The 26462-nt window shown below is 39.6% G+C and overlaps 1 protein-coding gene across 1 annotated transcript in view; it reads left to right on the forward strand.

The window, feature by feature from the left end:
- Positions 1–26462, forward strand: part of LOC130910389 (probable phospholipid-transporting ATPase IIA) — a 66273-nt gene that overhangs the window by 36984 nt on the left and 2827 nt on the right. The window contains exons 16-27 of the mRNA XM_057827631.1: positions 2810–2902; positions 3829–3912; positions 4687–4857; positions 5224–5322; positions 6537–6626; positions 6827–6971; positions 7265–7329; positions 7766–7921; positions 13006–13070; positions 15539–15647; positions 15735–15792; positions 18766–18969. Of these exons, the coding sequence (XP_057683614.1) occupies positions 2810–2902; positions 3829–3912; positions 4687–4857; positions 5224–5322; positions 6537–6626; positions 6827–6971; positions 7265–7329; positions 7766–7921; positions 13006–13070; positions 15539–15647; positions 15735–15792; positions 18766–18969 (1339 nt within the window). The remainder of the gene's footprint in view (positions 1–2809; positions 2903–3828; positions 3913–4686; positions 4858–5223; positions 5323–6536; positions 6627–6826; positions 6972–7264; positions 7330–7765; positions 7922–13005; positions 13071–15538; positions 15648–15734; positions 15793–18765; positions 18970–26462) is intronic.

The raw sequence follows: 26462 nt of genomic DNA on the forward strand, positions 1-26462 counted from the left end.
AATCTCTTAACCATCCGGGAATGCAAAAACAACTTTTTTTCTTAAGACTACTCAATGTTGTCTGTCTGAATGAATAAATTAAATATAACTAAAAAAAACGTCTTTGTCGGTGGAATAACAAAAATACCGTATTGGCCCAAATATAAGACGGCCCTGATTATAAGACGACCCCCTCTTTTTCAAGACTCAAGTTTGAAAAAAGACTTTTTGAACACCAAATTAATTTTTATACAGAAAATAATTACAGTACACCTGAAACAAATGATTATAACAATTAAAGATCCCGATCAATCGGGTCCAATCACGTCATTTTCAAAGTATCGGAATCGGCAAAAAAATATCGGACATGCCTTTTTTTAATATATATATATTTTTAATTAAATCGTTTTCTAATTGTATATAACGTTACAGACAAAATGTCTTACTCTCATCCAGAGTCTTTAGTTTTGGCTTAAAGTAGGGCTTTCAAATTTATCACGTTAACGGCGGTAATTAATTTTTTTAAAATTAATCACGTTAAAATATTTAACGCAATTAACGCATGCGCTGCACGACCCACTCACGCATTGGAGCGTTCAATCTATAATGGCGCCATTTTACCTATATATGGAGCTAAAAGGTAGCGTAAAATGAGTAGAGCGAATTTTGGCAGTCTTTGGAGCCTTTTTTTAAATGGCTCAAGCCTTACAATCCCTCCCTCAACAATTACAAATATCGTGGCAAGCAATTTTGGGGAAGAACGGTAGTAGTTGATCTTTTTCTTAACACCCTGTGTTATTTCCGAACGCAGAGAAGATATATCAATTGGTGCCACTACGCACAGTCATAGTTGCACTTTTCATCATGGATTTGGGCAGAACAGTTAAATGGCTACAGTATCATTTACTGAAAGCTCAACAAATACACTAGATGGCAATATTTAGTCACAATATACAAAGTCACATTTATCCTTTAAGATTACAAGTCTTTCTATCCGTGGAGCCCTCTCACAGAAAGAATGTTAATAATATAAATGCCATCTTGAGGATTTATTGTCATAATAAACAAATACAGTACTTATATACTGTATGTTGAATGTATATGATCGGGAAAAATTATCGGGAATGATTGGAATTGAATCGGGAGCAAAAAAAAAGCAATCGGATCGGGAAATATCGGGATCGGCAGATACTCAAACTAAAACGATCGGGATCGGATTGGGAGCAAAAAATGATCGGAACAACCCCAATAACAATATATATGAGAGAAAAAGCATGTTATTTTGCCTCATTCAAATCTTAATATCAGAACATTTAAATATGTAAACTAAAGTTCAATCTCATTCGTAAATGAATGGCTTCTGGTTTTTGAAATGTAAATAAACCAGTCTATTGTGATAAAACAACGAAATTGCAATAATTGCATTAACCATCAAAGCGAAGTCTAACTGTAACTGTAGTCTTGAAACAAATCTGAATGAGGAAAAACATTGCAATAAAATAATGCAAACTGGTTAATCTTGAGAGTAGCTGAGATTTGTCATGACAGAACATCGCTTCAATGATATCTGGCGCCATCTAGCGTCGTAAATAGGTATAACGTCTAGACCGCGAATATAAGACGACCCCCACTTTCTCAGTCTTATTTCAATGCAAAAAACACCGTCTTATATTTGGCCCAACACGGTAAATAAAAATGAAGCCTTCCTTCTTGTAAAACACGACTGCTTTTGTCCACAAGCACAGCCAAACTCAACAAAATCTTAATGCTGCTTTAGGCTGCTTTCAGACCTTATAAATAAAATACAATTGAAAATTGACTGACACACACACAGACTTGGGACGTCTCTCTCTAAGCAGCTTCTTGCTCATGTTTTTCTGGTTCTATAGTTTCCAGCAGAGTTCACTATATTTCTCACAGTTTAATTAACGTCAGTAGTCAAAAATATATACAGGAAGAAACTTCTCTCTAAGCAGCTTCCTACTCAAGTTTTGCAGGTTAGCAACTTTAAGCAGTTTAATGTTATGCGAACTCTGATGCAGGTCGGACTTTCAGTACAAAATTAGTGGTGTGTTCCCCACCTCCGCAACATTGACGTCTTTTTACATTACTAATAGTGGCTGCTCCTGGCTGAAAAAAAACTTCCATCCCTCCTCTTAGAAGGGGGCGGAGGAGGCGGCATGACATTATTCTGTCGGGGCTGTGCATGTGTGTGGGGGGTAGGAGTGTTGGGTCTAAGTCATCAGCCAATCAAACATGTGTTTAAGGGGGGAAAAATGGACTGGCACATTCAGCAAGTCAAAAGGGGGAACTGTAAGTCTGAGCATAATGAAAATAATTCACTTAATAATGGGTGGGTCAATTCTATCCTTACAACATATAGTCTGTGAAGACATTCTAAATTACCTATTTAACTTAACTCCTTATATAATGCAAATTAGGTTGCTTAAAAGTTGGTGGGGACAATTTGAGCATCCTGAAAAGTTGGTAGTGTTATGTCCCTACCATCCCTATGGAAACCTACACCCTTGGCCAAAATACCTGTTGTTTTTCCATGAAAGTTTCCTAATTCAAGTTCAGATACAGACGAAAGCATCTATATCAGTTTGGAATTTACTTGTTGCTCTCAGACAAACTGGGGATGATTTACCTACAGATGAAAAGACAAATTTCATGCGTAGATTATGCAAAGAGAGGGCGGGCTTGCTGATTTTTAGCTCAAACGTTAGACTCATATGCATTTAGCACCTTTGTGAAATCCATGGCCATGAAACACATATTCAATTAGTGCAAGTAATCACTTTAATTGAAGTGTGTTTTTTACCATCAGGATGAATCAACTGGAGAGATCACATTCTACATGAAGGGTGCGGATGTGGTGATGGCTGGCATTGTCCAGTATAATGATTGGCTGGAAGAAGAGGTATTCACTGTTTTGTCATTTTTGGCATGATCCCATTTTCTGTATCTGTTAAAAGCGTACCTGTTTCCATTTTTTAAAATGTGAATATGATTTATGCGATTGTCTTCCACCAACCCTCATAATCTTTGTTCTGGATGTTTTTCTACTTGGTTTGATGAAATTGATTGTTTGACATCTGGTGTCTCCATGTGTTTGTGCATTTTCACTTGTTGTGGCCACCCGTTCTATGCATCATTCTCTGCTGCCAAAGCACTTTTTAAACACGTGTTCATTAAGGGGCTATATGAAATATTTTCTTATGTAAAATAAAAAAATATATATATGCCTAACCCCTTTTTTATGAAAATGAGAAAATGTTTTACAAATCTTTCAATTACAGTAACTTACGAATCGATGAGCTCTTTGTCTTTTTACTATTCCAACTAGAATTAAGGAATCTCAAACTGAATTGATATTTTTACATCTGTAATTGGAGCCAACTTTCTGGACTCCCCAGGGAAGTTAGAATTTAATCAGTTAACCACTTAAAAAATGTATTCAGCTCTGCAATTCAGGGAATTGATTAACATAGAAATCTTAATCATGTCTGGCTATCTAAATCATTTGGTTTTTATTTTTTTAAAATATATTTTGAAATGTATCGATCGCAATAACGGTTAGATTTTATAATTAAAATCTAATTTAGCCCTTCTAACATATTACTGCATTAACCGTTCTAGACACGCTAAAGTAATATTTCGGTAATCACTGCTGTTAATTTAGGGCAGCTGTACTACGACCCTCACTTTTGGCGGTGGTTTAATACATTTATAGTACCGTAGTAGTAATTTTGTCAGTTTGTATATTGCAATTTTTCCCAAATATTTCTTATTGTTGTTGAATTGATGTTGGAATTATCTCTGAACCTTGTTGGTTGTTTCTTGTAGTGTGGGAACATGGCAAGAGAAGGTCTCCGCGTCCTTGTTGTCTCCAAGAAGTCCATGACTGAGGAACAGTATCAAGACTTTGAAGTAGGTTTGTGAGTGCGAAGGAACAAGAACATGTATGTTTATTGTTCTGAATGTTGCAAAACAGCAATATTTCTTTTTATTAGCATAAGCCTGATAGTCTGCAATCATGCAAAACTTTTCTGACTATTCACTCTTAAACCCATTTTTCAAAATGTCATATCCCAGTACAGTACAACAAAACAAAGATGAACCGTTTTCTTTTGAAAAACCGTTGCCATGGAAGTAAGAGCTCCAAGTACAAATATAACATTTTTGCTTTCAGACGTTTAGTCCTAATAAATACGATTGTTGCCGGGAGATTAGATTAACCTTTGAACCCCCTAGTCACCCCACACCCCACTCATTGTTCAAGAAGGGCGAGGTCACTCCCCTGCAGGCAGCAGTTTGTGAACTGTATAATCGCGTGTTGGAGCTGGTGGGCAGCAATGAGTCACAAACACACGCACACACACTTTGTATTTCCTGTCTGAGTCACCAGCGGATTGTTTTTGCGTTATCTCACTGGCGAACGACCCCAGAGCCACAGCGGCAAAAAGACGGGCGTTGACATACTTACTGAAGTGGTTTTGGAAACTGCTTGAAAACACAGGCTTGTAGTTTTTTTTTTTTTATTTTTTATTTTTTTTAATTATAACAAATATTTATTATGTTTTTTTTAGTTTAGCCAACTGTCTTTAAGTGCCCTTCATGTCTGCCCCCCATATTTTTGACATTTTCTTCTACTGCAGCTAGCAAAAAATAAACATCAGTCACAATCTTTCTTCACTCTTCCAGGCGCGCTACGTCCAGGCCAAGCTCAGCGTGCATGACCGCTCCCTTAAAGTTGCCACGGTGATCGAAAGTCTGGAAATGGAGATGGAGCTCCTGTGTTTGACTGGCGTGGAGGACCAGCTGCAGGCTGACGTTAGGCCCACTTTGGAGATCCTACGCAATGCAGGCATCAAGGTGGACAACCTTTCCACCTACACATCAAAACACGTTATGTTAATTTTGTAATTTAGAAGGGCTTTACTTCCTTGTCTGTTTGTGATATCAAATCATACATTTTTCATTAACTAATTGGCTGCTTCTGACTGCAATAGATGTCCAATCCATTTGGGCTGGGGGGTTGGCAGCGATCATTCACATTTTAATATTTCATTCAAAATATACAAAATGTTTAGTATGGTAAATGAATACATCATCCAAGTCATTGCTAATTTTCCCTATTCACTTCCGATGAAAACATCTTATAATTTTTCAATTAAATTAGTTTGATGGTTTGTATGTCAATGATATGTACTATTTTGTAACCGTTTGCTTCCTGCAAAGGTTTGGATGCTGACAGGAGACAAGCTGGAAACAGCCACGTGTACCGCCAAGAACGCCCACCTGATCACCCGCAACCAGGATATCCACATCTTCAGACCTGTAAGTATGCAAGCTAGCGTTTTGTTTCATCAGATGTCAATTCTCGGCCCCCTCCAGGGGCCCGTTAGCAAGCTCTCGCCCGTCTGTGCGCGGCCCAGCCAGCGTCCGTGAAGCATTAATCACTTCCCACTGGTAAAGGCATCCAAGCCACTGTCAGGCAGAATAAACTGAGGGAGAAAACGAGAAAAGCGCTCCCGCTGGGAAGATGCTGAGGCCTCGTTTCCTAATTTGTTTTTCAGCCTTCGGGCTTCTATGGTCCCCCTGCGGCGCTGCGCCTGGCGCCGTGCCACCTCAGAGATCGGGCCGACCACTTAAGGTTACCGTTTACGTACAACCGTGCTTACTGGAAGAGAATAACAATGGTTGGCACGCCTTGAAAACCTGAGTCCCGGTGGACACTGCGTGAATGCTGACTGGGCCTGCGACGCGCACATCTGGATTAGTTTCCTGGTCGCCACCGAAGTCCTGATGCGCGCTGACGTCTGAGGAGTCAGCGGCAGGCGGATGTTCTAGCCTGAGCGTTGCTCTTCATGACAGATTAACTCTGCGAGCTGTCATGGATGAATTCGCTTTTTTTTTGTCTCAATTGGAAGCTGACACAGTTTCCTCAGTCAAGCTGGCCATTATCCAGTTTTTGAAGCCTTCAATTTCATATTGGCTTGGAGTCCAGAGAATATATTTGTTTTGCCTTTGCAAAATGTATTGTATGCAATCAAACCGAGGGTCAAAATACCAAAATGTTTATTTATTTGGTCAAAAATATGTAGAATTTTGTATTTTGTTGGAGGACATTTTGGCGTCAAAATTCTTGAAAAATAAACCTTCACTTCTCTAATCACAGCAACAGAGTTGTAAATCTGTAATGTTAGGCGTAGCAACAACAACAAAAAAAGCATCTTATCGGTTTCTCCTGACGTTTTGCATGTGGATCGTTTAAAATTTAATGGGAGAGACGTAAAAGTTCCTCCAATTCTGGAACAATTATAAATGATACACAAACTATTCTTAATCATCTGTTTTAATGATACCACAAAGATGAGATTTTTAAAATAATAGTCAAATCAAATAATAGGAAATTACTCAGACACACCTTGTGAGAAGGAACATCAGATGGATGTATAAGGGTGCAAGTGCGTGAATCTGTCAGACTGTTAGGCCTTATTTTGTCTTCGTACACTCGAGTGCAGTTGTTAATGTTGTTGACATGACTACAGGTGACCACGCGAGGAGAAGCCCATCTGGAACTCAATGCATTCCGGAGGAAACATGACTGTGCCCTGGTGATATCTGGTGACTCGCTCGAGGTAGGTAACTTTTTTTTGTCACTAATGTGGTTAGAAATGAATAAGAAGTTGAAACAATTAAGAAAATCAAAGGTATGAACATTAAGTCTTTGTTGAGTTGTAGTGACAGCTCCACAGTGACCCTGCTGTCGCTGTGACATAAAGATCAGACAATGCAAACAAAACTAGGCAACATAGCTCAACTGTCATTCTCGCTGCAGGTTTGTCTAAAATACTACGAATACGAGTTCATGGAGCTGGCTTGTCAGTGTCCCGCTGTGGTCTGCTGCCGGTGTGCCCCAACCCAGAAGGCTCAGATCATCCGGCTATTGCAGGAGCGGACGGGCAAACTCACCTGTGCTGTAGGTATGTAGCAAAAGAACTGGACAAACAGATGTGACCTAACTTTGGCTCTTAATAAGCTTTTGACTAACAATCACAATAGAAAATTGTGCATTTCAAAGAGAAAGTTCCGTATTTTGTGTTTCCTTACACCACTGTGTGCTATATATTTTTTTGTATAGACAGATGCTTGTGAGACCGATGCTTTCATTACAAATTCCATTTTGCCCTCTTCCACCAGGTTTCTGATCTGTGATTTTGGGCGAGTCTTAAGAAGTGTGAATCCTGACACCTCTATGGCTTTTGTTTTCTCTTAGGAGATGGAGGAAACGATGTCAGCATGATCCAGGAAGCCGACTGTGGCGTGGGAGTGGAGGGAAAAGTGAGATTCGTACCCACCAAACTTCTCTCGCAGCTCGCCTTTCCTGTCAAAACCCCTCATGCATTCACACAGTGTGGAGTCATGTGCACACACGAGTCCATTTTCATTGTCTGTGTGCAACTGGTAATTTACAATGGTGGGGTGTGTGTGTGGGGGGGGGGGGGGGGGTGGATTACATACCAGGCAGGAACACTGCAGTGCTTTTACTTATATTTTACTTATTTCTTTTGTTATTGTAATTTTTTTTTACAGAGGTAGCATGTGTTTCTGTGAGGGTTAGACTCTTGCATGTAATGTTTCTTAGATACAACAACTGTTTTGGGGTAATCGTAATGACTGCCCTCCGAGCACAAATAAGATCATTGTTTAAGAGTATGATCCACTTGGCGGGACCTCAGGTGAACAGAGTCCTCACTGGCTTGCCTGTGTGTTACAGGAAGGTAAACAGGCCTCCCTGGCCGCAGACTTCTCTGTGACTCAGTTCAAACATTTAGGCCGTCTCCTGATGGTTCACGGACGCAACAGCTACAAAAGATCTGCAGCCCTCAGCCAGTTTGTCATCCACAGGAGCCTTTGCATCAGTACCATGCAGGTATGAAGTTTTAAACCATCCTGGTCGGCTCTGATGCTTTTGAATAGATCCATCCATTTCTGTAGCGGTTGTGCTCATTAGGGCTAGACATAATCCGAGCTGACTTTGCGCGAGAGGCGGGAAACACTCTGTCAAACCAGTCGGTCACCAATCCGTTGCAAATCACATGTAGTGGTATGAAAAAGTATCTGAACCTTTTGGAATTTCTCACAATCCTGCATAAAATCACCATCAAATGTGATCTGATCTTCAAAATCACACAGATGAAAATACAGTGTCTGCTTTAACTAAAACCACTCAAACATGTATAGGTTTTCATATTTTAATGAGGATAGTATGCAAACAATAACAGAAGGGGGAAGATAAGTATGTGAACCCTCTGTCTAAGGAGACTTAAAGAGCAATTGAAACCATTTTTTACCAAACTTTTTAAGTCAGGTGTGTGCCCAATTACTGATGAGTGGTTTAAAGCTGCCCTGCCCACTATAAAACACACACCTGATATACAAAAACATTGATAATATTTTGCTGGATGAGGTGGGAAAAAAAGGCAAGATTCCTTAAACAAACTTATTATGAGGGAGGATCAAAAGCAACCAAAATATTGGCAAAACATGTTAGGAGACAACAAGAGTTAAATGGTATCCATAAAATGAGGGACCCAATAACCAATAAAATTTCATGTGACCCTGAGGAAATTGGAGAAATATTTGAAGACTATTATCGTAAATTAAATTCTCAACCGTGGTCTGAAGAAGGAGAATATATGACCAAATTTTTAGATAATTTGGATTTACCAAAGATAGGCATAAAACAAAATGCGATGTTGATATCGGAAATTTCAATGGGGGAGATACAACAGGCAGTAAGCCAAGTAAAACCAGGAAAATCGGCAGGTGCAGATGGATTGGGGGCTTCTTTTTATAAAACATTCAAAGAGGAGTTAACTCCAGTTTTACAGTGTTCATTTAATTATACTCTTAGGACAGGAAAGATCCCCCCCTCCTGGAAAGAGGCCATCATTTCAATTATTCCTGAAGAAGGTAAAGATAGAGAGCAATGTTGTAACTACAGGCCCATTTCACTTTTGAATGTGGACTATAAACTATATACATCAATAATAGCGAAGAGAATGGAGACATTTATGCATGATTTGATAGATGAAGACCAGACAGGCTTCATCAGGGAAAGACAAACACAAGATAATATTAGAAGGACAGTCCTTATCTTTGAGGAAATACAAAATAAAGGAGAAAGTGCAATCTTGGTAAGCATAGACGCAGAAAAGGCCTTTGACAGTGTTAATTGGGCCTTCTCTTTACAGTAATGCAAAAATGTGGTTTTGATGAAAGATTTATTAATTGCATTAGATCCCTATATCAGGACCCACATGCAAGAATTAAGATAAATGGCAACCTGACTGGAAATTTCAAATTGGCACGAGGGACGAGGCAGGGATGTGGCCTTTCCCCAACTCTTTTTGCGTTGGTCATTGAACCATTAGCACAAATGATAAGACAACAGGATAATATCAAGGGAGTGACAATTGGAAGGGAAGAGCATAAAATAGGATTGTTTGCAGATGACATTTTGGTCTACCTGCGACAACCAAATGAAAACTTACCAGAGTTGATGAGGCTACTGGAGGATTACGGGAAATACTCGGGATATAAGGTCAATATCTCCAAAACTCAAATATTGACAATAAACTATGTGCCATCACAGGAAATAAATGATATGTATAAAATAAATTGGACAGCTGGATCAATAAAATACCTGGGTGTGAATATAGCGAAGGGAATGGACAATTTATATGAAGCAAATTATACAAAAATCAACCAAGAAATAAGAAAAGACTTGGAGAGGTGGTCGAATATGGTTACTGATCTGAGTTCAAGGATAGAAGTGGTCAAGATGAATGTTTTGCCAAGACTATAGTATTTGTTCCAATCTCTGCCAGTGAAAGTTCCAAAAAAACACTTTGTAGAATGGGACAAGTGGATCTCGCGGTTCATTTGGAGGGGTAAAAGACCAAGAATAAAGTTCAAGACTCTGCAGCTGCCAAAGGAGAAGGGCGGATTGTCATTGCCAAATCTGCAAGAATATTTCTTTGCAGCACAAATCAGACCTTTGGTTTATTGGTGCAAGGAAGGTTACTCTGCAAAATGGAAAGCTATTGAATTTGGAAAAACAAATATTGAGATGCGGAATTTAATAGCACACAAGGAACGGATTAAAATACTGCATAACCAACTGGGGGAGATAACTAAGAATACAATGGATATATGGAAAACTGTGGTGGAAAGGCACAATCTGGAAAGGGAAACAAAAATTCTGAGTTGGTTCGCATTTGATGAAACTTTTACACCAGGATTAAATGATAAAGGGTTTAGGAGGTGGGCAAAAAGAGGCATAACAGCAATAACTAAAGTGGTGGAAGGTGGCAAGCTGCAGAGTTTTGAAAGATTGAAGCAGAGATTTGGATTGGAAGAGGAGGACAATTATAGATATATACAATTGAAAGACTACTATGACAAAGAGGTCAAGGGTGAAACTGAAAATGAGATTATCAAGGTATTCAAAAAAGTTTATGATGGGAAAAAATGCAAAGTTATTTCTGAACTCTATAAAACACTCATGTCATGTCAGACGCACACATCTCTGTACATTAAAGAAAAATGGGAGAAAGAACTCAAAGCACAAATAACCGAGGGAGAATGGTCAAAGATGTGTGAGACACAGAGCACATCCCCTAGCTCCAAGTTTTGGGAGAGAATTTAATTGGAAAAATATCGGACGGTTTTTTATAAGTCCTCTGCAAATGAAAGAAATTATATTCACTCAACAACCATGCTGGAGAGCATGTGGCTATAAGGACGTGGGACACTTGCATATATTCTGGTCTTGCCAGAATATAAAAGAATATTGGAATATAATTTGGAAAGATTTGCGGAAAATAATAGGATATGCTATTCCGAAAACATTCAAGGTGCTTTATTTGGGGAACTTAACTCGGGAAATGATTCAAAAGGAGGATGAGTACCTTGTTAAGGTGTTGCTGACGGCAAGTAAAAAAGCAATCACGAGACTGGTGTAAAGTGGATCAGCCAACTGAGGAGCAGTGGATGTGTACGGTGGAAGAGCTATGTGAAATGGAAAGAATTACGTATAGATTAAGACTACAAGAAAGTCAATTTGAAGAGAAATGGAAGAAATGGAGAGACTTTAGAAAATAAAAGAGGGCACCGATTTCAAACGATAAACAAGAACTTTGATGTGGACTCGATTATTCAGGAGAGATTGAAGGCTGGGCCACGTTACTGTAGACTAGTGTTATTTTTTTTTTTTTTTTTTTTTATTAACTTATATATGCATGTTTTTCTTTCTGATTTGTTGGTGTATCTTGCCTTGGTTTGTTGTTTGTCATTTCGATACACTGGGTGTAAATGTGATTGGTTTTGTAAAAGGGAATAAAAAACAAGTGGGAAAAAAAACGCATACCTGGTAAGAAAGGTCTTGATGAGAAGCATTGTCTGATATGCATCAAGGCTCGGTCAAGCTGTCTGAAGACCTGAGATAAAGGATTATTGATTTTTAAAAAGCTGGGAAAGGATATAAAACCATCTCTAAAAGTCTGGATTTTGATCAATCGACAGTCAGTTTCCAAAAGCCTTCAGTCACCTTCGGGACCACAGTTCAGAAAAAATCTGCAACATATAGTGGTATACAACTCCCACCTACCCAGACAAGCTGGATAACATTTGCAACCAGGCTGCAAAGGATGCTGATTGGGAATAACTTATCACCTAATGTTTGAACTGCTCGCAAACAGGGAGCTGCAGTCGAGGTTCAGACCCAGACCTATAGCCAAAAATGAAGAGTTACGATTTTAAACCAACCAGCCGCATGTATTTTAAGTGGCACTGCCATTTTAGCTTCATGGTATTGCACGTAAAGAACCCAAACGCCATTGAAGCCATCCCGCATGACCTCAATACAATTCTGTCTGCATCAGTGTTTATTGTTTTAGCATAAGACGTTTTCAACAAACATGCTAAAAAAATAGTGATTTTGACATTTCAGGCATGCTTAAATGGTGTCGTCAATGTGTCTAGTCTTACTACAGTAATAAAACGAGATAATTTAAACCAGGGATGTCCAAAACCGGTCCTCAAGGGCTACTGTGGTTGCTGGATTTAGTTCCAACTGAACCAGCACAGTAGATTTAAAGACGAATGAAGCTTTTGCTGAAGTGAGCAATACCTGACTGCAATCAAATGATTACCCTTGTAAGACACCAGATTATGAAAAAGGTGTCGTCTTGATCGGTTGGAATAAAAACTTCCACCCACTGCATCCCTTTGTGGTATACTTTCCACACTCCTGATTTAAACCCTGACCGGAATGAAATAAATCCAAGGCCATGATAGCCTAACTTTCTTTGCATTTTATAACTTGTTGGTTAAAACTGCAAATGGAAATAACATGTCCAAAATTGGCTAGCATCCTACAATCATGATTGATACACTGAAAGACAGACTGTTCAAATTTGTTGCTTTCATTACTTTAATTCTTCAAACAAAAAGTATATAAAATAAACTTAGCATTGCACAAGCATCCAATTTGGAGCATGAAGGTGGGGTCGTGAGTCAGAGCGCCCCCACACCGCCGCTACTGTCTCAGTCTAACCTTGGACCTGCCACGGAGGGCGAGCCTGTGACTCACTACCGTGGGGGTGGAGGGGGGCTCCTCCACATGTCTGGATGACCACAACCACAGCTGGGAGCAGCACTGCGTGGCGCTTGACAGCTCAATGCTGCATCAGTCGTGCCTACCGCATGCCAAATATAGTTACAATGGCTTGGCGGTCAACGTGGCGCATTTTAGCCAAGAATGTTCATGTGGAGGATTCAGCTTCTTGTTCAATAGCTAGAATTGCACCTTCCTTTCATAACTGACCTTTCAAGAAAAGCAATTACTCCTCCGAAAGGACAGGGAAGGGGAGTCAATATGTGTATGTCACTAATAATGACAAGAAAATATAGATGTTCTTAAACAACAACAACTTTCTTGTGTTGCTACAGGCTGTCTTCTCATCTGTCTTCTATTTTGCTTCAGTACCGCTCTATCAAGGTTTCCTCATTATTGGGTGAGTGAGAGCACATAAGGCACCAATATATGGCGGAAAACACTCAGTTGACTTGAAGTTCCCCTCTGAGACCCCCAATTTGGCCAAATTTCAAAATTGTCCAACATGCATGTGTGATACATCATTGGAAATCTTAAAATCTCAATTTTCTGGGGAAGAAAAATTTTGGACAGGAGGGCATTTTTTTACAAATGTTTTTTAAACAGCAAAACACTATATGGAGGTGAGAGCACGCGAGAGCAGAATTACAGACGTCATGACTTTAACGAAATATTATGGCGTACTCACCTTGTTTCGATCCAAAAACTCCACGTCGCATGTACAGTGGGGGGAACAAGTATTTGATACACTGCCGATTTTGCTGGTTTTCCCACTTGCAAAGAATGTAGAGGTTTGTAATTTGTATCATAAGTTCTCTTCAACTGTGAGGGACAGAATCGAATACAAAAATCCAGAAAATCACGTTGTATAATTTTTGAATAATAAATTTGTATTTAACTGCATGAAATATGATACATTACCAACTAGTAAATATTTCGGCTCTCAGTTCTTTTTTAATAACCCCTCCTGTTCTCCACTCATTACCGGAAGTAACTGCACCTGTTTGAACTTTGAAGACACCTGTTCACATGCTCAAATAAACAAACTTCAACCTCTCCACAATGGCCAAGACCAAAAAGCTGTGTAAGGACATCAAGGATAAAATAATAGACCTGCACAAGGCTGGGATGGTCTACAGGAAAATTAGCAAGCAGCTTGGTGAGAAGGTAACAACTGTTGGAGCGATTATTAGAAAATGGAAGAAGTTCAAGTTGACGGTCAATCTGCCTCGTTCTGGGGCTCCATGCAAGATCTCACCTCGTGGGGCATCACTGATCATGAGGAAGGTGAGGCATCAGCCCAGAACTACACGGCAGGACCTGGTCAATGACCTGAAGAGAGCTGGAATCACAGTCTCGGAGAAAACCATCGGAAACACATTACGCCGTCATGGATTCAAATCCTACAGCACACGCAAGGTCCCGCTGCTGAAGCCAGTGCATGTCCAGACACTTCTGAAGTTTGCCACTGACCATCTGGATGATCCAGAGAAGCAATGGGAGAAGGTCATGTGGTTGGATGAGCCCAAAATTGAACTTTTTGGTCTAAACTCGGCTCGTCGTGTTTGGAGGAAAAAGAAGGATGAGTACAACCCCAAGAACACCATCCCAACCGTGAAACATGGAGGAGGAAACATCATTTTTTGGGGCTGCTTCTCTGCCAAGGGTACAGGACGACTGCACCATATTGAGGGGAGGATGGATGGGGCTATGTATCGCCAGATCTTGGCTGACAACCTCCTTCCTTCAGTGAGAGCCCTGAAGATGGGTCGTGGCTGGGTCTTACAGCATGACAACGACCCAAAGCACACAGCCAAGGCAACTAAAGAGTGGCTTCGTAAGAAGCATCTTAAGGTCCTGGAGTGGCCTAGCCAGTCACCAGATCTGAACCCGATAGAAAATCTATGGAGGGAGCTGAAAGTCCGTGTTGCCCGGCAGCAGCCCCAAAAGGCTCTGGAGAAGATCTGCATGGAGGAGTGGGCCAAAATCCCTGCTGCAGTATGTGCAAACCTTGTCAAGGACTACAGGAAACGTTTGGTATCTGTAATAGCAAAGACAGGTTTCTGTACCAAATGTTAAGTTCGATTTTTGTGATGTATGAAATACTTATTTCATGCAATTAAATGCAAATTTATTATTTAAAAATCATACAACGTGATTTTCTGGGGTTTTTTTGTATTCGATTCTGTCCCTCACAGTTGAAGAGAACTTATGATACAAATTACAGACCTCTACATTCTTTGCAAGTGGGAAAACCAGCAAAATCGGCAGTGTGTCAAATACTTGTTTTCCCCACTGTATCACTGAGTGTCAAGACACAGCTGTGAATGGCCACAGCTGGATTTTTGGGGGATTTTATCGGTTAAACATGGTAATATAACAAGGGTTGCGATGCAGAAATCGCAGACATCAAGGATCAACGTTTTTTTTTTCTCCAATTTTTCTTTGTTTGGACCGATTATTTATCATCTAACATATCGGGGGAAAATGCGACAGTAACAAAAAAAAATCAATTTAGCGAAAAATGACATTTTGAATAATAAATATAATTACTTACCTTGTTTTCATGGCTGGGTTAAAACAAAAACGGTTGCGCGACGTCTGTAAACAGGGGTTTCCAGGATAAAACGGGCAAATTAAAAATAGCTCGGTGGCTTAATGCGCCATGAATCTGCTATGGCAGCATATAGACATATTGTTCTATCAAACACAACAGTTGTTTTGGCCTAAAATAAAGCAGTTTCTTTTAAAGAGGAGTGCAAGACCAGAAACTGCTTTTTCAGTCTTGTCTGTGTTTTCCGCCATATACCAATGCACCTCTCCACACACTTGAAAGGAAACATCACGATCATGTTCCATATGTTTCAGCTACTCCTCTATCTACACCATGTTCCCTGTCTTCTCTTTGGTATTGGACAAAGACGTCAAATCTGAAGTCGCTATGTTATATCCTGAGTTGTACAAAGATCTGTTGAAGGTATTTAACAAATGGTCACACAAATCGCAGATTTCTAATAGTACAGTATCCTAAATGTGAATATTTTGTCATGTTTTCTGCCCACAGGGTAGACCTCTGTCCTTTAAGACTTTTCTAATATGGGTTTTAATAAGTATTTATCAAGGTAAGAACTCTAAGTCATTTTATTAAGTTTTGTACAAACTAGATTTCCCTTTTGCTAAAATTATGATGAGTCCCATCCTAAGAATGTTGGACTCTTTCCACCGCTGTACAACAGTTACTGTATGTTCCAATGGGAATGATTGTTGCATAGTCTATCAGTAACAATAGTAGTAATACTAGTCGCAATATCATAGTTACAACTTGAGGTGGTCAATAGCGATATACAATGGTACCTCTACATATGAAGTTAATTCAATACAGGACCTTGTTTGTAAGTCGAAATGGTCTACAGTATGTCGAGCAGAATTTTCCCATAAGAATACATTTTAATTCCATTTATTCAATCCACAGCCTGAAAACGTACACTCATCCTTATTAGATACTGCTGGTACCATTACAAATGGCAATTACACATAGCAAAATAAATAAATTATTTTAAAAAACATCTGAATAATAATACATTATAATAATAATACTAATAATAATTCCTCGAATAATGTAACGAATTGGGTTCTAATGTGGCGGACATGTTTTGCGTGCATCTGAACACACTGCGTGGCTGACATGACAGTGAGATAGACTGCGTTAGACATTTTACTTTTTCATTTAATGTTTTGTTGTTGGCGGCTTGGCGTCAACTGCGCCGGACCGAAGGCAAGTTGTGTTGCACAGGTTCTGAAATAAATGATTAAAAACCTGACGAAGCTGGCGATTTCTTTGGCCATGTTACCACAGTTATAATTGACACCTTAACTTATAAAGACTGGCGGAAGCTAGAGAAATTACACAGTCGAAATGGTACACATGCTACGGCCATAATGTCGAGCCATTTCACAGACGCGCACACTATGCTCATGTTTTCCATCTTCATTTCAATGGCAAGCGCCCCCTTTTCCTTTTTTTCACCACCTGTACTAACCTTCTTGGAACCCATGTTGAGTTTTTCTCACAAGAAAATCCGCCTTGTGTCCGTCAAAGAAACTGCGGCGCTGTCATAAATCGTCGTATTTCGAGCATGTCGTCGGTTGTAGAAACACACGGCAAGTCAAATTTTACGTCGTGTGTTGAAAAGATCCTGTGTCGAAGCGATCCTATGTCGAGTTACCACTGTACTGTATCCGTATATTGCAAAATGAAGTGATACATATCGCAATATGACTTTCCAATATACCTGGATGTACCTCAAGATGCGAAATTAATTTGTTCCGGAGTGGGTTTCGTATCATGATTTTATTCATATAATGAATCGCATTCTACATGTAAATAACTATATGTATTATCTTTCGTATGATGAAATTTTTTCGTAATATGAGTGAAAAAAGCTTCGGAAAAAAATTTGCAAAATGAATTTAGTCGTGTACTGAAGCTCAAGGTACCACTGTATTGTGTAAATATCTTTTAGTGAAATACTTATTATTCATTTATTTTCTTTGTAAATTTTTCTCACACGCCATCTGACGCAACCATAGACAATGGGTATTAGACACCTCATTAAATCGGATGTGCCAGACGCAACTACAATCATCAGAATGTCACAATTTTTCAAAACTTATTTTCAAAGAGTTCATAAACCGAAACTACATAGGCCTAGCTATATAGCTATAGCTAGCTAACTATGAGTGCTTAAAATTGTTTGCAGTAGCGTGTAATAAAAAAAAAATAAAAAAAATCATAATGATATTGACAGGACACGGGGCATGGGGCCGAATAATAGGGTGCCTGCATTGTTGGTGTGGCCGTCAAAGCTGATCGAGTGGAATCACTGACAGAGTTTTTTTCATTGAAAATTCTTGTGAATAAATCCTTAAATCCCTGAATCCTTTTTAGATATGGATGTAAAACAGTCACAATTTTGGGTTAAAAGCATAAAAAAAAAAATGTTAAAAAAACATGCCGTTAGAATTTATTTTACGCAAATATGTTGAAGTACGATGCTAGTCTATCAGTCAATATGGTGGCCACCATGTGTAAACTGAGCTTTTCCGGTGAAAATTCTCTTGAATAAATGCTTAAATCCCTAAATTCTTTATGGATATGGACGTAAAATTGTCTCGTTTCTTGGTTTAAAAGCAAAAAAAAAAAAAAGTGCAGTTAGCATTTATTTTCCGTCAATATGTCGAAGTACGATGCTAGTCTGTCAGTCAATGTGGTGGCCGCCATATGTAACCAGAGCTTTTCCGGTGAAAATTCTTGTGAATAAATGCTTAAATCCCTGAATTCTTTATGGATATGGATGTAAAATCGTCTCTATTCTTGGTTAAAAGCGAAAAAAACTACAGTTAGCATTAATTTTACGTAACTATGTCAAAGAATGATGCTAGTCCGTAGCGGTTAATTTCTCCCATAATTTTTTTTTCAAAATGCATGCATGGTACAAAAAATATAATAATTGCCTTGAATCCTCGAACAAATCACTCCTGAGACGATCCTTCCTGTTTGTATGCAGTACAGCTTTTGTACTTTTTCAACCTAAAGCCGGCGTTGGATCGCTGAATGTGTTGACTAATTGCGACCGACTGCGAATAACTCAAGCGGACTGTGGACGGCCCGCTACTTAAAGGCGTTGTGCAGTGGCTGACAGAAGTTACCCGTCAATACATTTATGAAGTCTATGACAAAATTAATTGAACATTGTTTTCTGTTTTTCATTCATCTGAAAACAAAAAAATGTTTATTGTAACATGTCTTTGCCGTACTGGATCATATCATATAACGCGTCAAGGCGCGATACCAAGTCCTAGTTACAGTAGCTTTTTGTAATAAAACACTGATATACAGTCAAAGGAAAGCAAGGAAGGCCTTACGGCCGTATGTGAGTGTACGTTCTTGTTCAGCAGTCGATGTAATCTTTGGCCACTGCGGAAACTAGTTTATGTGCCATTCGTAACCCCAAAACATATGTCAGAATGTCGTGACTTGAGAACCCAGTGTATTGTCAACGTGGGTAACACTGAACATGTGCTGGACCCCACAGGCAGCATCATCATGTACGGGGCGCTGCTGCTCTTCGAGTCCGAGTTTGTCCACATCGTAGCCATCTCCTTCACATCGCTCATTCTCACTGAGCTGCTCATGGTGGCGCTGACCATTCAGACGTGGCACTGGCTCATGATGGTCGCAGAGCTCCTCAGCTTGGCCTGTTACGTGGCATCGCTCGTCTTCCTGCACGACTTCATTGGTGAGACTCAGTGTGCTAAAGTGTATTTCATGACATATATTAAAGTAGAATTTTCAGCCTGCTTTAACCTTTTAAGCCTGGTTTGAGTTTTGATGGCTTTTTTTCTGTATCAATTTAGAAAATGCAAGCTACACAAGAAAACAAGTGACACATAGATAGTTAGTTACAATTCAATTTTGAACTTCAGCTTCACCAGTAAATTGATTAGTTGGGATTTGTTAGTTGATGCAAATATCGTACAAAATTATAAGGGATATCCCGATCGCATATTTTTGCACCTGAGTCCGACTCACCTGATTTTGAGAATCTGCAGTTACCGAGTCCCAATTCGATACTGGAAAAAGTTTTTTCTTTTTGAGCAAAGGTTCCAAACATGTTACAGTACTGCACTTTTTAACAGTAATTCCTCTTCCGCTTTTTCCAGGAGTGTTGCGGAGTATACAATGTATATATTTTTGTATCTTTTGGCAATGTTATTGTATGTCTGGATTATTTTGTTACTTTTTAGCCCTTAAAGAGTAATATATATATATATATATATATATATATATATACACAGTATCTGGCGGAAAACACTCAGGTGACTTGAAGTTCTGCTCTGAAACCCTCAATTTGGCCAAATTTCAAAATTGTCCGATATGCATGTGTGATACATCATTGGAAAGCTTATAAATCTCAATTTTCTGGGGGAAGAAAATTTTTGAACAGGAGGGCAATTTAAAAAAAAAAAAAAAAAAAAAGTTTTTTAAACAGCAAAAACCTATCTGGAGGCGAGAGCACGCGAGAGCAGAATTACAGACGCCATGACTTTAACGAGATATCATCACGTACTTACCTTGTTTTGATCCAAAAACTCCATGTAGCATGTAGCACTGAGTGCCAAGACACAGTTGTGAATGCCAATGTGAATATCAATTAAGGCCTGAATGATTTTAGAAAAAATTAACATTGCGATATATTTTGCTAAGGCTCTACACTTACTTTTGCATTACTTGTGCGCCTAACTTTTTTGTTTTCTGTTTTTCACAAAATGTAGGCACACCCACATTTTCATTACATCACCTTTGACGCCATACTTTTAATCACTCTATAACATTCATATAATTCACATGAGTGAGTCCACTGAAATTCACTCACGCTGCCGAGAACAGCCTCTAAACAACGAAGATTGACTAAACGATAACACATTTGTGCCTTTGATCGTAGAGCTACAGAGCCTTCACTCGCCAGATCAAAATTACAAACCTGTCAATCATCGTTAACTTTAAGTAGCAAACTCCAGTTGCCTGCTGACCAAGAAAAGCAGCAGAAGGTAGAGTAAGAGGCTGTATGAGCATGGAGCAGAAAAACAGAAATATATTTTTTAAATTAAAAACCCGATCCTTTTTACCCGATTCTGATCCTCTGAAAAATGGCATGATGGGCCCGATTTCCGATCACGTGATCGGCTCGGGACATCCCTAAAAATTACTCTAATTTCCAGAATAAAAGCTACTAATTTTTTTCGCTTACGTTGAATCCTGCTGCGTCAATTGTTGGTTATTTATAAATTTTTTTATAGACTAATGATATGCAATTTTTTTGGTGTAAATATCCTATAACACAAAATGAACACCTGTGGCGTTTAGTCCAGTGCATCCTATATATGAACATATACGCTTCTTGTGAATTTTCGTGGGTGCGTCTTGTGGTCCAAAAATTACAGTAATTATTGTTGGCCTAAAGCCTGAGTTATACTCCCGCGTTGCGGTGACGGCGTAGCGACTACGGCGTCATTCGACATTCGATAGTTCTGCGGTGAGGGAACGTGTTGCTCTGTAATTCACCGCCAAGCCACTAGAGGGATGTGGCGTTATGTTTGTACGGTTTTGGGGCATGCTTGTTTACTTCCGCTAGTTGGAGAAAAATAAACAATGCAATATGGAACTCTTGAAAGTAAATATTCTGCTCATCAATACTGAATAAATATTGAACATACAAATGTTGAGGGGCAGGCGACGCAGAAGACGGTTTCGAGGCGGTCTGGCCGACTTTTGATGCCGCACAGAGTTTTAGACTCAGGTGGACAGAGCTAGCTGTGGCGGCTAGCTTCAAACTGGCGTCGAGCACTGCGTTCAAGGTCTGCAAAGCCCTCCAGCCCGATTTGTTTGCCGTGTCCTACAACCAGCCAGTGGGAAGCCATAGCAGATTTCTGGCGTCTAGGGAACTTCCCAAACTGCGTTGGGAGGCTTGATTTTAAGGTTATCATAAAAAGCACCGAGGCACTCTCAATCAGTGATGATGTATCGTGTGTGTGAACTGTCTGTTATTGAAAATTAAAGATCAAAACAACTCTTGACACCAAATCTGTGCTTTATTCTTTATATACTTGAAGTGTGACACGTAAATAAGTCACAGACTCACAGCAAACATATGTACACAGTAAATGATGAAGTGCACCAACCAAAAATATGACATAAAGTGATAAAAAGTTGGCAGTTTTTGGCCGACTGGGTCACCGCTTCGTGTGGCCACTCGATTCCGACCACCCACGTCTCGGTGGTTCTTCCATTTATTTATTTTTTCGATCGCCGACCTTGCCATTTGGCAATCACAATAATAATTTCTTGACGAGACTTGCTCTTCGATCATACTCCCGTCGGCTTGGTCCATTTTTGCGTGTAGAAAACAATGTTTGATTCTATTGTACAATGGCGGTGTTTTCGCGGTAAACCGGAAACAACAGTCTGAGCGGACCAATCACAGTCCGTTTTCGCTACGTCATACGTGTCTACGCGACGCGAAGGATACAAAAATCGAGAGGTGCGCGTCAGGCTACGGCGTAGGGTCGTAACTCGATTCTTCCTTGACGGCGTAGGTCTGACGCGGAAGTATAACTCAGACTTAATAGTAGTTTTGGGGAGAAGGAAATATGACCACAATTTCACCCAATAAGTAGTTTAAATGTCACGATTCAACCTATGCAGATGCTATGACCTTTATGATTGAGTCTTTAGGAAAAAGGTGGGCTCACTGTACAATAATGTTACAAGGAGTTTCAAATAACTGACCACAATAGTTGGTTCCTGATGAGTTGGCACAGTGAGTTGTGTTGACCAGTAACACCCAAAATGTTACCAGTTTTTCTTTTGGGTTTTATGTGGCCTATGGAGTTCCATTTTAAGCCTGCGATCTCGACCACTGTAAGTCATGACTACCATGTGGTAAGGTGAACCCTTTTTGGGACAGTTTTCCTCATTGAGGCACACAGGAATAGATTTTAAGGGTTAGCCTCCTCTTGTGTACGTGTTGTTTCAACTTGTTATGCTTCGAGGAGGTTGGATTTTTCTTCTTTTTTGAATTGATGGATTGTGCAAATATAATGGAGAGGTGGCGCGGATCTGATTCTACACACATAAAAATCATGGAAATACAAATTTATTCCAAGGGGGAGTAGCATCAACCAACCCTGTGCATAACTAAAAAAAGTGATAAAGCAATGAAAATGATGAGGAGTCCAGTTTCAAATTATGTTAAAGCATGATTTGGCATATTGTACCTTGGTGGTTCCTTTAAAGTTCAGCCAGTGGAAAAGTCAGTGAGCGAGCGAACTAGCCCACCTTGCCCTCCTCTGTGTATGTTACATGTTGCACTCAAACTACCGTAATTTTCGGACTACAAGGTGACTATAAGCCGCCACCCACCAAATTTGACACGAAAACAACATTTGTTCATAGATAAGCCGCGGCCGTCCTCATTGTATTATGGGATATTTACACCAAAAGATACTTTATTTGACAGCAGCGTCATAGACTGTCATAAGACAAAAGGAACCACCATGAAGCATTGCTTAAGAAGCTTCATTTTGCCATCGCTGCTCCCTTGGGGGAGACAGTCAACCTCTGCTGCCACCTGCTGTCAACACTGTTGTCTTCCAACATGCCTCCTAGCATGCATTGCAGTGCAACTGATGTAAATAACAAAATGTATTTTCTGTGCGAAATATTTCTTCAGTTATTGTTCCAGTTATTTCATTAATTGCTAGTTATAGTATTTGGTAACACTTTGTTTGGCAGTAGTGCCATAAGACTGTCATAAGACCATCATAATTAAATGACACTGCTTTGAGCATTAATGAATGCTTATGAGTTATGACTGATGTAATTTTGTGTCATCAGGCAAATTATCTCACAGTTGAATGTATGTAAAATATCCACGCTGGTTATAAATGGAGTTAGTGACATAATTTGCCGCAGGACACTTAATGACATCTGTCATAAGTAGAGGTGTGCAAAATTTCCGATTCTTAGATTATTCGCGATTCGGCCGTGGAAGATTTGAGAACGATTCACAAACATCCAAATTCCGATTATTGAAATATGCGAAGTAAAGCGGAAGTACACAACACTCAGCGCGCTGTGCCGTCTTCGGGACGGAACGGAGCGAGAGTAGCGAAAAATCATGCTTCCCATTACCCGGCCCCTCGGGTAATGCCAATGTTCAACTCACGGCTCTAGCTCAACTCATGCAACGAGATAAAAAAACACAACAACATACCTGACTGCTGCCGAAAAGCTGTACATCCATATAATGTTACGGTGGATATCATTTATATAGGACTAGATGCAATATAGATTTGGTAGTGTTAGCAGCACATCTACAAAAGCTAGATGCAGACGTTATAAACGGCCGCCATCTTAAAGCAGTACACTTCCCTGCAAGGCTGTTGTAGCGAACCTTCCAAGCAAACCTAATTAACTTTTTATCTAAAATACTCCTAAATCGGTAAAACATTGACTTGAATCTATCTTTAAAATAGTATTAAAACTTTCACATGTCGAAAGTAGACAAAAGGGAAATTATCGAATAACGGGAGCAATTTTTACAAATTTAATGGTTGATTCACAACATTAAATTAATTGAATGTAGTTTAAAGCTGCTGATACAGAATGGGGACTGGAGTTTTTTATTTAATGTTATTTTTGTATATTTGTTTACTGCTATATGTTAACTTGATACTGAAATAGTAGTGTGGTTTAGCCTGAGAGTATTTTTGAACAATTTTGGAACTAATGTACAAAACATTTTTTAAAAAAAGAGGGGAAAAAAAGGAGGGGGGTGCATCAATAATCGTTTTATAATCGAATCGGAGTCTCTGAATCGTAATCGTAATCGAATCGTTAGGTGCCGAAAGATTCCCAGCTCTAGTCATAAGCATTCATTAAAGTGCCTTTGACACGAAAAAGCATGTTTATTTCATAATACACGCGGTATTTTATGTTCCTGAATGAAATGGACTGCATGGATGTGTGTGGAAGCCTTCACTATATTTATTTAGTTTTTTGAATCCGCGCCATGAAAATGAGTGACTTCCAGAAACAGTCTCGAGTTGAGAAAGAGGGCGCTTTGACGAGGAGGGAGTCCTCTTCACTATACAGCCATACTGTTGTATGGGAATAGGGATGGGAATTGATAGGATTTTTACGATTCCGATTCCATTATCGATATTGCTTAACGATTCGATTCTTTATCGATTCTCTTATCGATTCTAATTTGGGGGAAAAGAAGAACAAACGTTTTGATTGGCATCGAGTTTGTTTAATCAGAAGTCACAACCTTACAAACTCACAACGAGATCAAAAGAGGCCCAAAGCCTCAATGTTAACTGTGGCAATAAGTGGCAAATACACAAGAATGTGTAACATTTTACTGAAACATTTATCTAATAGAAATAAAAAATATTGGTGTATATATTGGCAGATAGGTTTTTGTTCTGCCTTTAGCAATATGTGTTAAAGCAGGGGTCCCCAAACTTTTTCCTGTGAGGGCCACATAACTTTTCCCTTCTCTGATGAGGGGCCGGGGTCAGTTTGTAACAGAAAAAGTTTGACGATTGCAGAAGTGCATAAATGTAGAAAATTATTGTTTTTCAGAAAGCCACAATCAAATAACCCTTTCTGGATTCTTTATAATAATAATAATAATTAATAATAAAAACACTATTAATTAAATAGGTAATAACCAAATAACCCTCTCTGAATTCTTCAAGGAAAAGGCCAGAAAATAAATAACACGATTGAGAAAAAAAAAAAATTCAAAATGGCCGGACCAAATGTGGAGGCGGGCCGTATTTGGGCCGCGGGCCGCAGTTTGGGGACTGCTGGGTTAACGTGTATTATTTTACCATTACATTGAATTGCATGCCTTTTAGTTTTTGTGGCGCTTACACGCTCAAGTGGGGGCGCCCTTGCGCTTCCTCACTTGAAGAAGAACGCGCTCACGTGAAGAAGAGCGCGCTTACACCCAAAGAAGAAATGCCGCATCCAAGTGAGTGGGCGAGATAGTGAGAGAGGGAAACACTTCTACGAGCCAACGTTCTTTGTCAATGTTAATATCTACAGAGGCAACGCCTGTATGTATCATCTTTTGTGTTGTTGTTGTGTTTCCACTCGCGATCGGACACTTAAATCCAGTTGTGTAGTGGTTTGAACGATGTGCTAATGCTAGCGAACGAATGCTAACCATACTGTTATTAGCAGCTCATCATCGCAGATTTACGTTGATGCAAACCTGTTTGTTATTGGGGACGAAATTGATTTGTTTCATTTCTATTCTTAGTTTCACTCTTCAAGTGATGGTTGAATAAAGTCAGCAAATCTCCACCTTGCAATGATTGCAAGTCGCTTTGTTGTAATTTTTCCTCGTGAATTGAAGACACACTTTCGAGCGTTTGAACCTACGTGCTGTCATTGTTATGTTTATGGCTGCAATGCTCGTGCTTACCCGTCGAAACCTTTGATTTTCACACTCTTTCCTGGTGAAGTGTAGTCAAACTTTGGAGCGAGTGGTTCTTGACGCCATGCTAGTTTGATGCGTGTGGACAACAAGACACGTCACGACGCAATACGCGTCTTTAGGAATCGTTAAAGGGATCGTTAAGGCTTTTTCATTGTGATGTCGAGGCCTCGAAACACTCGGAACCGGTTCCGAATTGGAATCGGATTTCGCTTCCCATCCCTATATGGGAAGAACTAAGGATTCAGCTGATTTTGTGGATTAATACGTTTATTTTTCACATCACGCCAGCCAAACGGCTGCAGAAAAATCTTGCTGTACTAGGGAGAGGCGTGTGCGCCTTTTTGGGGTTTCAAAAGGTTCCCATTCACCAGTGGATATTGGCCAAAACAACCCCTACCACTGTGGGACCATGGGACTTACGAGGAAGTGAGTAAACATCGTGTTTTGTATTATGTCAAATACTGGGATCATTTTAATATGAAGGTGGCCTGCATTTTGTGGCTGACATGCTCCGTGTCCCCTCGGCCGATGACCGGCGGCTTATCGCACATCCCCCCGCCGGGAGAGCACAATACTTGGTTTATTCCCCTTTTCATGTGCCCAGGGTGTTCTGTCAAATTTTCCGACCGATCAGAAATTGCAACTTTGAGTTTAAAAAAAGCCGCGAATACAGCGATTGCAAAGTAAACACTACAAACTATTTAAATAAAGGACTA

The sequence above is a fragment of the Corythoichthys intestinalis genome, chromosome 2 (assembly GCF_030265065.1).
Source record: "Corythoichthys intestinalis isolate RoL2023-P3 chromosome 2, ASM3026506v1, whole genome shotgun sequence".
Classification (NCBI taxonomy): domain Eukaryota; kingdom Metazoa; phylum Chordata; class Actinopteri; order Syngnathiformes; family Syngnathidae; genus Corythoichthys; species Corythoichthys intestinalis.